Here is a 16,215-nt window from a genome sequence, read left to right on the forward strand (position 1 = left end):
AAATAGATTTTGAAAAGACAACCAGTTGTAAATCAGTATGGAAATATTACAATGATGATTGCATTTGGTTACAATTTGGTTACTGGGCGTTGTATCAAAGCACGGCAAAGGGAGATTTTGACTAAAATAATCTTCAAAAAAATTTGGAAGGTCTATATGTTATGTTTGTATGAGTTTGTATGTTAAGCTGTGTCAACAGTGCAAACATCTGCTCATCCAAAATAACAGAAAAAATAGAATGTAGATGATGAATGATCTTTATTGTATGGCTCGATAACAGCAGTTAAATCCCTTCTTATTACAGACTCATATGCAATAACCTATTATAAATACTGCATGCTGTCTGGGTCCAGATCTGATACAGTCTTTCTTTCCATAAGCAAAATTTTGCCTGAGTTTATAAACAATTGACAATTATGGATGTTTTTGCATGGGACATCATGGACATCTAGCACTTTGGACCAAACATGGCTGAACACACTGTAAAGTCATGCTGCAAAGTTTGCTCGTATTAAAGCTACACATTTCAAAAAGCGAATTACGAGGAAAAATACAAATCAGCAGGACTATATAACTGACATACCAATATAACAGACATCAAAGATTAAAAACGATGAACATTTCAATGTTTTGTTCATGCTTGATTATCACCCTCATCAACATAAAAGCACACACACACACACACATATTCACACAAGTACACTTTGTGATGGTCACAGGTAGACAGACCAGTAAATAACATTGAAGAAGAGGAAGGTGAAAGGGAACAGAGCTCGCGCATAGAGATCAACCCGTTTAGCAGCAGACGGAATGACAGGTTTCGGAGGCGGCGGCTTCTTGTTGCTCTTGTTCTGTGATTTGCCGGCGGCGTCTGTGACCTCTATGGGCTTGCCGTAACAGTCGAAGTTTGAGAGTTCGAAATCTCGAGGAAGAGAACCGACAATACTGAAATCATTTGAGCGCAGATCAGATTTCGAAGTACACACCTTCTTACAGCGGTTTTCCACAACCTACACAAACACAAAAGACATTTGAATACATACAAGAAAATCTATCTATCTATCTATCTATCTATCTATCCGTCCGCCCATCCAACCATATCTCTTATCCATCCATCCATCCATCTCCTTGCTTCTGTCCATCCATCCATCCATCCATCCATCCATCCATCCATCCATCCATCCATCCATCCAACCAACCAACCAACCAACCATCTATCTACCCTACATATCTCTCTCTCCATCCATCCATCCATCTATTTATCTGTCATCCATCCATCCATCTATCCATCTGTACATCCATGAATCCATCCATCTCCTTGCTTCCATCCGTCCGTCCATCGATCCATCCATCCTACATATCTCACCATCCATCCATCTGTCCGTCTATGAATCCATCCATCTCCTTGCTTCCGTCCGTCCGTCCATCCATCCATCCATCCTACATATCTCTCTCCATCATCCATCCATCTATCTGTCATCTGTCCATCCATCCTACATATCTCTCTCCATCATCCATCCATCTATCTGTCATCCGTCCATCCATCCTACATATCTCACCATCCACCCATCCATCCATCCATCCATCCATCTATGTCATCCGTCCATCCATCCTACATATCTCACCATCCATCCATCCATCTATCTGTCCGTCTATGAATCCATCCATCTCCTTGCTTCTGTCCGTCCATCCATCCGTCTGTCCATCTATCTATCTATCTATCTCTTTCGTCCATCCATCCATCTATCTATTATTAATTTAACAAAGTACAGAATAAGTCAAAACCTTGACAAGAACTGTCCGTTAGGTGCTAAATGATAAACGTGTTATTGGAGCCCAATATTTTATTCTGAAGATGACCAGTTTCTCAACTTCAATCTTCAGAGAAGCCATTTCGGTCATCCTCACAAGACATTTCTCTTAAATATTGTTTGTAATATGACCTCTCCCCCTCACACATACACACTCGCTTGTGAACCCCTGTGCTGCTCTATCATAGCTTCAGGCCTCGTTACTGTCGGGTCACATTACTCTCAGTCCCCCAGAATCCTCTGCTCTTCTCTGAACCCATGTCCCACTGAGCGCACACTCAGAGCAGGAGACTCAATTACAGCCATCTCATCTCCCCATGTACCCATTAACACACACACACACACACACATTCATCTTAGATAAAGAGAAGACATACACACATTCTACACAGAGAGAACACAGTCGCACACATACATGTGAACACACACATTTTCTGCTTACTAAAGAGAGCACAAACATATGAATGCACACATTCGTCTTACTTAACATGCATACACACACTGACCTGTAGTGTGCTGACATGTATGGGTGTCCCACCAGTCCCATTGGCACTGTTAGTTTTAGCTGGTGTCTTGTTCTCTTTTTCTCTTGCTTTATCTTTCAGTGTCATCTTTGCTTTCTCTTCCTCAATGCGCTTGGGACTGTTCAGCATCACCTGGGACACAGCATACAGACAGAGCAAATTCATGCAATGCAAACGCTCCCTAATGACCTCCAAAAGCAACGAACATCATGAGAAAATACTGAACAACAATGTGAAGATTAAAATGTTACATGATTTCATTAATCTACTGAAATTATGCCATACTTTGAAGCAAGGCCCATTATGCAGGCTTAATGTTTTAAACTAAATAAGGATCACCGCTTGGTTTGACATTTTGTTATCAAAAGCAATGAAATTCATACACTTCATCCAAGTTTAGCTTAAGTGTCCAATTAACAAATACTGTACATCCAAATAAAATGTCTAATTTAATATAATTTTAGGCCCATTGTATATACAGTAGCAATCTTCTAGACTTTTCTTTCCATTATATTGATTGCTCATGTAGAATCAAACATCTCTCTACCGGCACAAGTCACATTGCACACAAATAGAAATAAATTGGCCATATTTAAAAAGAAATATTACTGCTTTGTTGATTTTTCCCTGAGAGAATTCAAATATATATATAAAAAAAATATTGATTCACACACAAAATCAGTGTCAAAATTAGTTCAGGGCACTTTTTATATTTCTGCATTATCAGCACAAAATTAAGAATTTTAATTATTATTCAGCTCTGTGCTCCCGGAGCTGTTATCCCAGTTTTCCAGGAAAAATGGACAATGTAACCACAGGACCTGTATATCTGTTTCATAGTTCAGGAGGAGTTCATTGTTCCTTACTAAGGCATTTTTCTTGCGGTTGCTGTCCTGTTTTCAGTTTTCAGGCTTTGATTACAGATTTTCTCCTCTCGAAAAAAGTGCATTTCCGTGTCAGCCTTTTTCACTTCCTATTTAAGGAACAGCTATATAAGAAATGTTGGGTACTGGAGAAAGTCAAAGCCAAACACACCGGGTTAGAAATCCTGCTAATATGGCCCAAAACATATGGATATAAGACTGGAGTGAGAACACATCAGTATACTGCTACATAGCAGTTGCAAATTGTTTGATAATCATTAAAAGCCTACAGTTTCAAGAACTATATTAAGATCTTTTTATTCAGATTATTATTATTATAGAGGCAATACTTGACAATAAGGTTTCATTTGTTAACTATATTTAATGTGTTAACCAACATTAACTAACAACGAGCAATACATTTGTTACAGTATTTATTAGTCTTTATTAACATTAGCTAATAAAAAAATACAACTGTTCATTGTTAGACCAATAACATTAATAGATACAACTTTTGATTTAATTAATGTATTGGATTGGATTCAACATGAACTAAGATAAATAAATGCTTTAGACGTATTTTTCATTGTTAGTTCATGTTAAGGTAACACTTTATTTTAAGGTGTCCTTGTCACACGTTACATGTACTTACTATTATAATAACAATTAATTATGCATAATTACATGCAAGTAACCCTAAGCCAAACCCTAACCATGTAGTAAGTACATGTAGTTAATTAATATTACTCAGTACTTATAAGCAGGGTTGGGGGTAACTCATTACAAGTAATGCGAGTTACGTAATCAGATTACTTTTTTCAAGTAACTAGTAAAGTAACGCATTACTTTTTTAATTTACAAGAAAATATCTGAGTTACTTTTTCAAACAAGTAATGCCAGTTACTTTGTTTTTCCATTTATTCACAGACTTGCTGAAGAGTGTTTCTTCTCCTGCGTTCTACTGTACAGACGTGAATTTACTTTTCCTTCAGCCTGAGGTTTATTCATTACACTTTTTGGTGTGAAAGGGCTTTTATATTTGCTATAAATAGAACTTCTTATATTAAAAACAATCAAGCCCTGCTTAAATTTAAAAAGTAACGCAAAAGTAATATAACGCATTACTTTCCATAAAAAGTAACTAAGTAACGTAATTAGTTACGTTTTTAGCAATATTGTAATGCATTACTTTTAAAAGTAACTTTCCCCAACACTGCTTATAAGTATAATTTAAAATAAAGGGTAACCAATGTTAACTAATGCAGTTAACTAATATTAATAAATGGAACTTTATTGTAAAGTGTTACCATTATAAATGAAATGTATTTATTAAACATTGGCAGCCTTTATCATTATCACTGCTTGTTTTATAAAAACAAAAAGCCACGAGAGGTTGTTCCTTGCATTGTGTCAGGCCCAAGAAAACTTTACCTGTGGTAAAATGTACTGTAATGTACTGTACTATACTGTAATGTATGACCTCCAGTGGTTTAGTGCTTTTAGCAAAATAATTTTGTATTAGCAGCAATAGATAGACTGGAAATGTCCCCAATGTGCAATTTTTAATAAACCCAACATGTCTTTTTATTTATTTATTTATTTTGTTATACGAATGTGACGCATTTAGAAAACTGTAAATATCACTTTGCCGTTATATTGCACATAAGATTTAAAAAAAAAAAATTTTTAAGCTATAAGTTTGTAAAATTATGCAAAAAGTATTAAAGCAGCATTTAATTATATGTGTTTTTTGGATATAAGGCAACCTCTGAATTATACCTTAACAAGGCAAAGGAAACCCATTTTACTCCAAAATTCTTTGTCATTTCACTACCGAATGTTATTTAAAAAACAGAATTTTAAATGTAAAACAACTTTTCACTGTGGAAAAAATAAACTGAGTGTGAAATGTGTATTTTAAGCAAATTTATTTTCTAAAAGTTCACAGGGCTCAAAGTGTGAAACACCCACACGGTGTCCTGAAGCGGCTAAATCTGTAGTTCTGCAACGTCCCGAGTCAAGGAAATGTTTCAATATAAGACAACAGCAGACGTGTGCATACACACCTGAACCACAGCGTACTCCACAAGAGAGGCAAAACCAAACAGCAAACAGGCAATCATCCAGATATCAATGGCTTTCACATAGGAGACCTTAGGAAGCTCAGACGCTAGAGACATACACTCAGACGACAGCGACAGGACAGACAGAATTCCTAAAGAGAGAGACAGACATGAGAGAAAGAAGGAAAAATTCCTCATGTGGTTGCATACTGTAATTACATAAATCACTACTGTGCCCCGCTCTTGAGCAGATATCTTGAGTTTCTTCTCACCTTACCACAAGTTATGAAATTAATTATGATGCTTTAATGTTCAAACTGACCTGGGAGTGACAGCCATCCCTGAAATGGACAGATGGACAAATGAGAGAAAGGAATGAAGGAGAGGTGGAGCCTATGAAAGGAGGAATATGGAGAGATGAGAGAGGAAAAACGGGTCGGATTACAGGCAATCATGAGAATGACTGACGGATGAAGTTCTCAGTGTAAGTGGAAAGATTCTTTAACATTTTTACCCCTTTGTGTGTCCAAAAGTTTCATATAAATTTCAGATATAAATGTTTAGAAATAAATTGAATTTTAAATACTTAGATGATTGAAAGTTTTAGCAAAACCAGGACAGATTTTCATTTCAGTACATTATATCAGAGTCATTTTTATTTAAAATTATATATCATAATATATATTTTATAAAGGTGTTTCTTCTTTTGGGCAGGATTATGGATAGATTAGAGAGATGAGAAGAGAGGAGTTCAGGACTGGGTGACTTGCTGTCATTTTTTTATTTTTATGTTGCCCCACTAGAGTTAGTTTATTCTGTAAACCAGAGTTGGCTAAAGGATTGAAATCTTAGGTTTTTTTTTTAATTAATATTATTTAATTTGCATTTTTTTTTTAATGTTATTTTATTCTGAAAAAATATTTTATTGGCAATTATAAATTATCAGTTATTTATTCAAAATTAAAAAAGAATTAAATATGAAATAATAAATATATTCTGCAAGGATGTGTTAAATTAATAAAAAGTAACAGTAAAGTATAAATCGTTACAAAAAAAATCCGTTTCAAATAAATGTTCTTTCAAACTATTTATTCATCAAAGAATCCTTAAAAAACATGCATCATGTTTTCCACAAAAATATAAAGCAGCACAACTATTTTCAACAACTATTGATAATAATCAGAAATGTTTCTCTGAACAGCACATCGTCATATTAAAATTCTGAATGATTTCTGAAGGATCATGTGACACTGAAGACTGGAGTAATGATGCTGAAAATTCAGCTTTGATCACAGAAATAAATGACATTTTAAAATATATTCACATAGAAAACAGATATTTTAAAGTGTAATACGATTTCACAATATTACAGTTTTGCTGTATTTTTGATCAAATAAATGCAGCTTTGGTGATCACAAGAAACTTTTTTTTTCAAAAATATAAAAAAAAAAAACATACAAACCCCAAAGATTGAAAGTGCCCCTATTATGCCATTTCCAATATTGCCTTTGATGCAGTGCAGCTGTATGTGAATGTAAACGTTGTAAAGCCGAAAGTGCACGATAAATAAAGTTATTGTCTCCCAAAAGAAAGAATCGACTCTGAACAGCCTAATGCCCGCCTATGTTCTACATTGGCTGGCCGTGAACAACTTGACCCGCCCAAAAACACTGTATGCATATTTTGAGAAAACGAAAGAGTTTTTTGAGCTTGCATGCATGAAACCTTTTGTAGGAGACTCCCAAAACAATATTAAGAACCTTAAGAATGGCATAATAGGGGCGCTTTAAACAGTAGAGTATTAGAAATATTATTTGTTAATTATTAGAAATGTGTATTACCAAAGCCTACAGAGTTGATCACCCTGGTCACATAAAATCCCATGGCTTATTAATCATTAAATGCAATATAAGAAAGACTGAGCTGTCGCAGCTCTGATAAGGGTCATCAAACACAACACTGCAATTCCAATAACAACATGTATGTGGTGTTCATTTGAAGGCTGACTCACCTAAGGGGACTCGAGCGGCACTGGCGTCTGGGTTGATCCAGAAGGACAGCCATGATAGGACGACAATGAGCAGGGTGGGAGCATAAACACCCATCATATAAAAGCCCACCTGCCTCCTGAGAGTGAAGATGACTTCTACACATGTATAATAACCTATAGATTTTAAGAGGGAAAACAAGAGAGGATGCATTAAAAATGTAATGAGAGTCTTGAAAGTGTTGTACCATATCTCCATCATTTACGTTTCTACAAAATGCTTTTTATGTACTGTATAGGTTTTATTGTTTTAGCCTTGTCCCAGATCCAGATTTTAAATCTTAATGAATTCTCATAAAAATGTTACGCCATGAATAATCTAAACAAAGAGTGAAATAAACAAACCATTCAAACATTTATTGTGTAAAGTATTTCATAATTTTACACAAATTAAATCAATAGAGCACAGTATAATTTCCACAACAATTTATAATTTTTTTTATAATAACTGCACTTGGTTACCAAGGAGACAGAAGTGTCAATGGGGAGCATGAGATGAAATATGAGATGATAGTGATGTGTGAAGAAAATTCAAGATACTGTAAATGTCAGAATATTATTATTGCACGTCATTTCCAATTAAAATGTCATTTTGTCAAAACATTCCAAAAGTTCAGTTCTGTGTCTTCGGGATACATAAAATGCTGGCTATGAAATTAGCCTTAGTAAGACAAAGGAGTCTGCCATATTATTCCAAAAATGTTTCCATCACTGTCATTTTCACCACAGAACGTTATCGAGCAAAATGCATAATTTTGTGTGAGTGCGGTGAAAATAACGTTTGTTAGCTTAGACAAAATGACAAAAATAAAACAGTGAGTTTGAAAAATGATTTTCCACAAGTCCACAGGGCCAAACGTTAAAGTTAAAGAAGCAGTTCAGTGTGTCTGTATGTGTGTGTGTGTGTGTGTGTGTGTGCATTTGCAGATTCCCTTAGAGCTCATCTGTCTCCTGGAGTCATTGTGAAATCCCTGTTGAACACTGAACATCTGTCAAAAAAAACTTAAATAAACTACAACAAAACAAAACAGTGAAAAAATATCACACACAATTAATCAGAGGAGCACAATCTCTATTTTGCCAAATTAAGTGGAGCAGAAATTAATCCATTAATGTCTATATTTAGATGTCTTACACATAATGCATATAGCCATACATAACACGCAGCTTTTGTCTTCACAAGTCATTAACTGATGGACTGGAGTGCTGTGGATTACTTGTGGATTATTGTGATGTTTTTATCAGCTGTTTGGACTCTCATTCTGACGGCACCCATCCACTGCAGAGGATCCATTGGTGAGCAAAGTGATGTAATGCTACATTTCTCCAAATCTGTTCTGATGAAGAAACAAACTCATCTACATCATGGATGGCCTGAGAGTGAGCACATTTTCAGCAAATTTTAATTTTTGCGTGAACTATTTCTTTAAATGGATTATGCTTACAACAGGGCCAGGATGCAGATCAACAAAGTTGTGGGATAATTTATGACTGTCCAAGCTGATTTATTAGCATTACTAAAAACATTTATTACCTATATGTAATAGATAACACAGACGCACACCGGCAAACATCTCTAGAGTGTTCATCTTAAAGCAGTATCATCACTCACAGAAATGAAGAACAGAACAGTGCATTTAGAAACACATCATGTGTGGATACCATCGTCAGAATACAAAATAAACCTTAGATTTTTCTCAAGAAACACACCATGCTTTGAGCTCTGTGTGACCGTTTTACCGTAAAATAGATCATTAAGAGCAGGCTGTAGATGTTCTTTTTATTGTCTTGTTTATGGTGTGACTGTGTTTGATCATTTATGTGAAGACTGTCTGCGTGTGTGTGTGTGTGTGTGTGTAATCTTAGCAAGTTACGCTCATGCTGTTCTGTTCTCTTACATAAGAAGCGAATACTGTATTATGTAATAGATTCCCACAGGAGAAATACACTCCAATACTTCTAAAACTATACTTTATGTTAAAGGTTCAAATGTGAGTATGTGTGTTAATGAAGGAGCAAAGTAAGTAATGGATAATGCACAGTCAGCGGGTTATTATTCCAAAACAATATTTTTTTAATACCCTGAAGGGACTTATTTTGCAATAATGACCCACTGACTATGCACTATCCCTCTTTTTACATGGCTACTTAAATAAATAATTAAATGAATATGAAATTTTGATTTGAAATTATCATGTGAGAACAAAGAGATGCCAATGGGTGCCGTCAGAATGAGAGTCCAAACAGCTGATAAAAACATAACAATAATTCACAAGTAATCCACACCACTCCAGTCCATCAAATAACATGAAAAGGAAAGATGTGTATTTGTAAGAAATAAATCCATAATTAGTGTTTTAACTTTTTCAGTTTCTGGCCAAAATATGAGTCAATAATCCATAATAACGCTTCCTCCAGTGAAAAAGTCCATCCCCTGCTGTCCTCTCAAATCAAAATCCACCAACATATTTGTTTAGAATTGTTTTGGACCGTTTCCACTTGTTAAATGTGCTTGATCTGCACATATTTCTCTCCTGATTAATGTGATTTTTTTTCACTCGAAAAACAAAATTATGGATAAAGGAAGCAATGGTTTAAAGATAAAATGTTTTGTTTTTTTACAAACACGCAGCTTTTCACTTCTCAAGATGTTAATTGATGGACTGGAGTGGTGTGGATTACTTTTTAGACTTGTCTAAAAAATGCTTTAGAAGCAGTTTTTAATTGCCAATTCATGTTAAGTAATGTAATTAATGTCAACTAATGAAACCTTATTGTAATGTGTTACAAATGTTAAATATTTGATGTGAAATTCTGAATATCAAATGCATTCACACATAGCAGAAATAGTATGGGTGGAATGATAGTATGCTATTCCAATCATAGCCAGGTTGTGAGAACAAGAAGGGAAGTGCAAGGGAATATACAGTTCCCACATACAGTACAAAGAAATGGATCAGATGTTCAGAGCTTGATGAGAGAACAGAAGGTGCTCAGACATGGCACTTCATAACCGCAGCATTCATTAAAAAAAGATGCATGATCATTCCAAGAGTTTAATGCTACAGTAAGACTCTTGCTCTGATGCTGAGATCGTTCTGCCAAGCTACCCATCTCAGAGGTATTGATTCATTTGAGTCTGAATTAGGAGTGAAAAAGAGGTATGAGGTCTGTGTTTTCTCACTTGCATGTGTGTGTGAGCTATTCTTGAGCTGTTGCCTTCCCGAACACTATGTCCTCTTTCTGTGTCACCCTCTTTTAATATGTATGCAAATATGAGTGTGTATTTATATGTCAATCCATACCTGTTCCCGGGTAAAACTTTGTGCAATTTCCATACTCGATGTCCTCTTGCTTTACATCAAACTGTGGCAAAGCAATCTCATCCATCTGAACAGGGTCTCCAGACTGCCACATAAACACCAGGTCCTTTGTGGTATAACCAACTACACACACACACACACACACACACACACAACATTGACATGAACATTTTACCTCATCCTTTCCATTTTTTCTATCTCTTAAAATACAAATAAAATATAGTAGTTTCATTTTATTGCAGGAGTACCAGTTTGTGTGTGTGTGTGTGTGTGTGTGTGTGAGTGTATGTTTTCACTTACAGCTCTCTAACTGCATCTTGCAGAGCTGGGTGTCCATAGGAAACAGCGTTAGATCCAGAGGGCAAGAAAGAGTGACAGACAATCTGAAAAAAAGAGAATTTACGTAAGTAGCCGGTTTATTAGAGTTTAGACCAGACGGATGTGAGCAAGAGAGAGTATGTGAAGAGAGGATACACACACACACACACACACACACTGCAAGGCTCATTAGTCCTGGGTGCATGTGGAGCAGCAGTAGCAGATGAGAAAGAGAGAGAGAGAGAGAGAGAGAGAGAGAGAGAGCGTAAAGGAAGCTTTGGGGTGAGAATCTCACTCTAAGGCTCTCTCTCTCACACACATACATGGCTAAGCAAAGATGTAGCATATTCTCTCATCTGCCACAAAGACCCTTTCAGCTTGAGCAAACAGCCATGGCTTCAAACATTCTGCTATCTAAATATGCTGCGGTTAAAGATCAGAGCAGAATAAATAGAAAGAAAAACAACAAGATTAATATATAGCGAAAAAGAGTCAAATGATAAATGTGAATGCGAGAAGAATCATTCCAACAGATCTTTCAGCAAAGCAAATGTAACTCGAACACATTGCCAGAGGTGTAATAAGCATTTTATATCTGTGAAATAAATCAACTCCTAGGGTAGATTTGAAACGGAGGGAAATAAAACTGATAAACTCAAAATTTTGCATTTGACATACGCTTTTATGTTTTTTTTATATAAGTAGTATAAACAGTTTTTCTTCATATTTATCACTTTATACATACTGTTTAGGCTTAATTCTAATCTGCTGCAAACCATATGGTGAATGATGCATTAATCACTGATATTCTTTGATATAAAACTCTAAACTTTCTGAAACAACATAAAGAGATTATATTATTAGACTTGAATGTGATACTATATGATTAAAAAGTTCTAAGAATGGTGACTGCTTTAAGACTGCATGGGAAGCCTGGCTCACTTAAAAAATTTTATTAAAAAATGCAGCAATGTCATTCATCTACACTACCATCCAACATTTTGAGGTTGCTTTCATAAGTCTCTTGTACTTACCAAGGATTAATGTATTTATTTGATTAAAAATACAGTAAAAACAGTAATACTGTGAAATACTACTACAATTTAACATGTTTTCTATTTGAAATTTGAATTTTCAGCAGCCAGTCTCTTGTGTCACATGATCCTTCAGAAATCATTCGAATATGTTTATTTGATGCTAAAGAAACATTTCTTATTATTTTTATTGTTGAAAACATTTTAAAAACTGCCTCATATTATGGAAACTGTGATACTTTTAACAGGCTTCTTTGATGAATAAAAAGTGTGACAGATTTTTTTAATTTTTTTGTCAAATGTAAAAGTCTTTACTGACTCTTTTGATCAATTTAATGCATTCATGCTGAATAAAAATATGACTTTCTTAAAGGGGTCATATGATGCGATCTCAATTTTTCCTTTCTCTTTGGAGTGTTACAAGCTCTTGGTGCATAAAGAAGATCTGTAAAGTTGCAAAGACTAAAGTCTCAAATCCAAAGAGATATTCTTTATAAAAGTTAAGAGTCAGCCACGCCTACCTAAACACATTTCATTACACCAAATACACAAACTAATGTTCTTTTGAGCAACATCATATGACCCCTTTAAAAAAAAAAAATCTTACTGACCACAAACTTTTGAACAGTAGTGTAATTTCACAGTTTTAGTGGTAGTTGGAGAAGCAGCTTTTAGGAACAACACTGCAGACACAAAACACACACAAAATAGATTTTTATCCCTTATTAGGGCAAAATATGGAAGCAACACCCTATTATAATACTACTATTAAAAATGAATAACTTAATGAAAACTATATACTGAACATTTGTGTTATTATTATAATATTGCCACTGTATTACTAAAACAATAAACTTAAGCAAATGCACTACAGCATTTTTATCTAGAACATCCAGAATATGATCATCCCCCAACGCGGGCCTCTTGTGGCTTATTAACCAAAATTGTCAAATATATATATTTCCATATATAATGCATGTTTTTGTAAGTTTGCATTTTTTCACCACAGAGCAATGCAGTACATTATACTACCATGAGAAAAGTTTCTTTTAATGCTACACTGTTACTTATTTTCTTAAACTGTCAAATATCTGACCGTGACTTACCTCATGCTGATGAGGACATCTCCATTGCGGAAAATGAACAGAAGTATGTTTTCCTGTGTCACGTCATGAAAATTAGCACTTTTTTCATTGGCGAAAAACAGATCTGGCTTCCACAGGCACTGGAACATTTTTGGATCAACGGTCAATGCATCGGACTTAAAATCAGCTGGCAACCGCAGCCGTGGGTCATTCCAGCGCTGACGCAGGAATATATTAACACGGTAATCCTGGACATGAAACATACAGTTAGTATTGGTACAATGTACTGTAGTATAAAAAGAGACAAATATACTGTCAATCAATCAGTCGTACAATATTTAAAGGGGTCATATGATGCGATTTCAATTTTTCCTTTCTCTTTGGAGTGTTACAAGCTCTTGGTGCATAAAGAAGATCTGTAAAGTTGCAAAGACTAAAGTCTCAAATCCAAAGAGATATTCTTTATAAAAGTTAAGAGTCAACCACGCCTACCTAAAACGGCTCGTTCTAACACGCCCCCACATACCTACATCACATGTTCTTTTTAGCAACATCATATGACCCCTTTAACAAGATTGTGTGCATAAACGACTAATATGGAATATATGATGCAAAGAAAAGATTTGGTCGGATAGAATATATAAGTAAATAACACACACATACTAACTAATGTTTTTTTTTCTAACCATTGTGGTCTCCTGGATCGACCCAAAGCTGTTGATGAAGATGTTCACCTTATCCTCCACTGGGATCCCTGCAAACACATGATAGCAATATAATCATGCACATCAACCACATGTGTAAAAGATGTGTGCTATTCTCAGATTCCCCAAAGTGCAAAATAAATAGTCACAAATGTGAGAGTATTTTGTGCTCTGTTGGATGTGAGAACTCGGGTCCATGGCAGATGCCCATTGATCTGATAGAGTTTGGTTCTGACATATTCTTATTCCGCTGGGTTCAGAATGACACATTCTAATTCCATAGGGTCTTGTGATCCTCGACGGGGGAGAATTTCCAATTACTCTGTACAATACATACTCTGCCATTCTCTGACACTGTGATTAAATTATCATTCTAATGAGGTCATCCATTATGTTATTGAAATCAAAACAGGGACGATAATAGGTGAGCACCAGCCAATGAGATGAGCGGTAGTTCTTAAAAGCTGAAGAATTCCAAAGCAACTCTGTTATTTTGACAGCAAAATACAACAAAGAATATCGTTTACATGTAGCGCGCATAGGTAGCGCGTCAATTCTCTCTCTCCCTCTCTCGCTGCGTGTGTGTGAAACAAAGCGACGGCGAGTCGTGCGCCTTCACACTAGAGTTTACGGTACGTTAAATACAGGTGCGTTGCACATCCATTCAGATGAACTGAAAAACAGCACAGATCGCTCGGCGGAGAGTGAAACTCTGAAGCGCTCAGTCAGAGAGTTCGGCGAGTGAAAATATATCTGAGCTAAACTTATACTTAGCCTCCAACTCACACACATTGGTTGAAAAAGTCCATTGCCCTCGCATCAAGATTACTTTTTTATTTGAATAAGCAGTATATAGACAGAGGATATTTTAGAAGCAATGGTTTAATTATTCTCAATAGTGAATTTGTTTCTTACAAACACCTTTTCTCTTCACATGACATTAACTGATGGACTGGAGTGGTGTGGATTACTTGTGGATTATTGGGGGGTTTTTTTGTCAGCTGTTTGGACTCTCATTCTGACGGCACCCATTCACTGCAGAGGATCCATTGCTGAGCAAGTGATGCAATGCTACATTTCTCCAAATCTGTTCTGATGAAGAAACAAACATCTTGGATGGCCTGAGGGTGAGCATATTTTCAGCACATTTTAATTTTTGGATGAACTGTTCCTTCAATCATTTAGTTTAAACAAGTTACTGCTTAGATAACCATGTATATTCTAGTTAAATGAAATTCCTCTTTCAAAATAAAATTGAATGAATGAAATACAACTAAAAAAAAAAACAGCTACATTTAAAATGAGGTTGAACCACACATTGTTTGCAGTCAGATGATATTGAGCCAAGAACGATCTTTTGTAAAGGTTGATGGATTTAAAAAAATTTTTTTCCCATAACAGGGCTGATTGAGCTCGTTGAGGCCAAGATATAATACAGCGCTAAAAAAAAAAAATATTTAAAGAAAAAAATCCCATTATTTAACGGAATAATATTAATTATCACCTTATTATAAGTGACGTAAGAAAGATCAATGCATGTTTTCAAAGGCGGAAGCATATCAGGGTTGATTAGAAAGTGAGGAATAAGACAAATTCATATTCTATGCAAACTATGGCTATATGCTGTATTGTGACCAAAGCTTTGTCGAGCTATTGAACTTTTTGACTGTGATTTCCCAGGAAAATAGAAAGAGTTCACTGAACACACATTCACCTGAGGGCAAGTTGTCATAGCTTTTACGGTCTAGGTTGTCACAATGAAACATTCAATTGTCCATTATACAGTGGGTATAGAAAAGAATCACCCCACTTTAAAATAATCACATTTTGTTGCTTTGCAGCCTGAAATGAAGACGGACCATTTTTGTTTTATCCAGCTGTGTTTACTCAGTGCAACTTATAACATCCAAGTGAACACTAACATGTCAGGTACATAACACCAGTACATATCAGGTGTAGCTAATCACCTTCTCAACGGCACACAAAGCCATTTGACTTTCAACTGTGATCAGCTGTGCTCATTTTGATCAGCTCAGCATGAAAAGAGCTTTCCTGGAGTACTTCAGCCCTTGGTAGTGCAACTGAAGCAAACAATCAACTATGGGTGGCAAAGCACTGTCAAAAGATCTCCGGGATAAATATTTGTGGTTAGGCACAAGTCAGGAGATGGATACTACAAAAAAATTCAAAGGCTTTATCAATGGCTAGAAGCACAGTGAAGTCTATTATTAAGAAGTGGAAGGTATTTGGTACAACACAGATCATCCCTGGATCAGGACGTCGCTCCAAACTGAATGAAAGAGCCAGGAGGAAACTGGTCAGAGGTGACCAAGAGCTACAGCAACTCTGAAGCAGAAGAGTGGTCATTGTGTGCATGTGACAACAACATCACAAATTCTCCACAGATGTGGCTTGTATGGGGGGGGTGAAAGAAATAAGCCAC

General features: G+C 35.7%; 1 protein-coding gene across 1 annotated transcript; it reads right to left on the bottom strand.

Moving 5' to 3' along the window:
* Nucleotides 1-249: 249 nt before the first annotated feature.
* LOC107750431 (glycine receptor subunit beta-like) lies at nt 250-13,863 on the bottom strand. The gene is made up of 8 exons (XM_016565796.1): nt 13,755-13,863; nt 13,090-13,316; nt 10,932-11,014; nt 10,614-10,754; nt 7,273-7,425; nt 5,265-5,413; nt 2,318-2,467; nt 250-1,010 (listed from the first exon to the last, which is right to left on the bottom strand). Exons 1-8 carry the CDS (start codon nt 13,755-13,757, stop codon nt 714-716), a joined length of 1,203 nt encoding a protein of 400 aa, XP_016421282.1. The 5' UTR covers nt 13,758-13,863; the 3' UTR covers nt 250-713.
* Between the last annotated feature and the right edge of the window lie 2,352 nt (nt 13,864-16,215).

The sequence above is a fragment of the Sinocyclocheilus rhinocerous genome, unplaced genomic scaffold (assembly GCF_001515625.1).
Source record: "Sinocyclocheilus rhinocerous isolate Xijiao unplaced genomic scaffold, SAMN03320098_v1.1 scaffold1, whole genome shotgun sequence".
Classification (NCBI taxonomy): domain Eukaryota; kingdom Metazoa; phylum Chordata; class Actinopteri; order Cypriniformes; family Cyprinidae; genus Sinocyclocheilus; species Sinocyclocheilus rhinocerous.

Bases quoted from the DNA above. Each gene is read 5' to 3' on its own strand.
- LOC107750431 (XM_016565796.1), bottom strand. The intron at 11,015-13,089 runs GTAAGTCACGGT...TCTTTTTTTCAG, and splicing joins GATGTCCTCATCAGCATGAG to ATTGTCTGTCACTCTTTCTT. The intron at 1,011-2,317 runs GTCAGTGTGTGT...GTGTTTGTGTAG, and splicing joins TACATGTCAGCACACTACAG to GTTGTGGAAAACCGCTGTAA.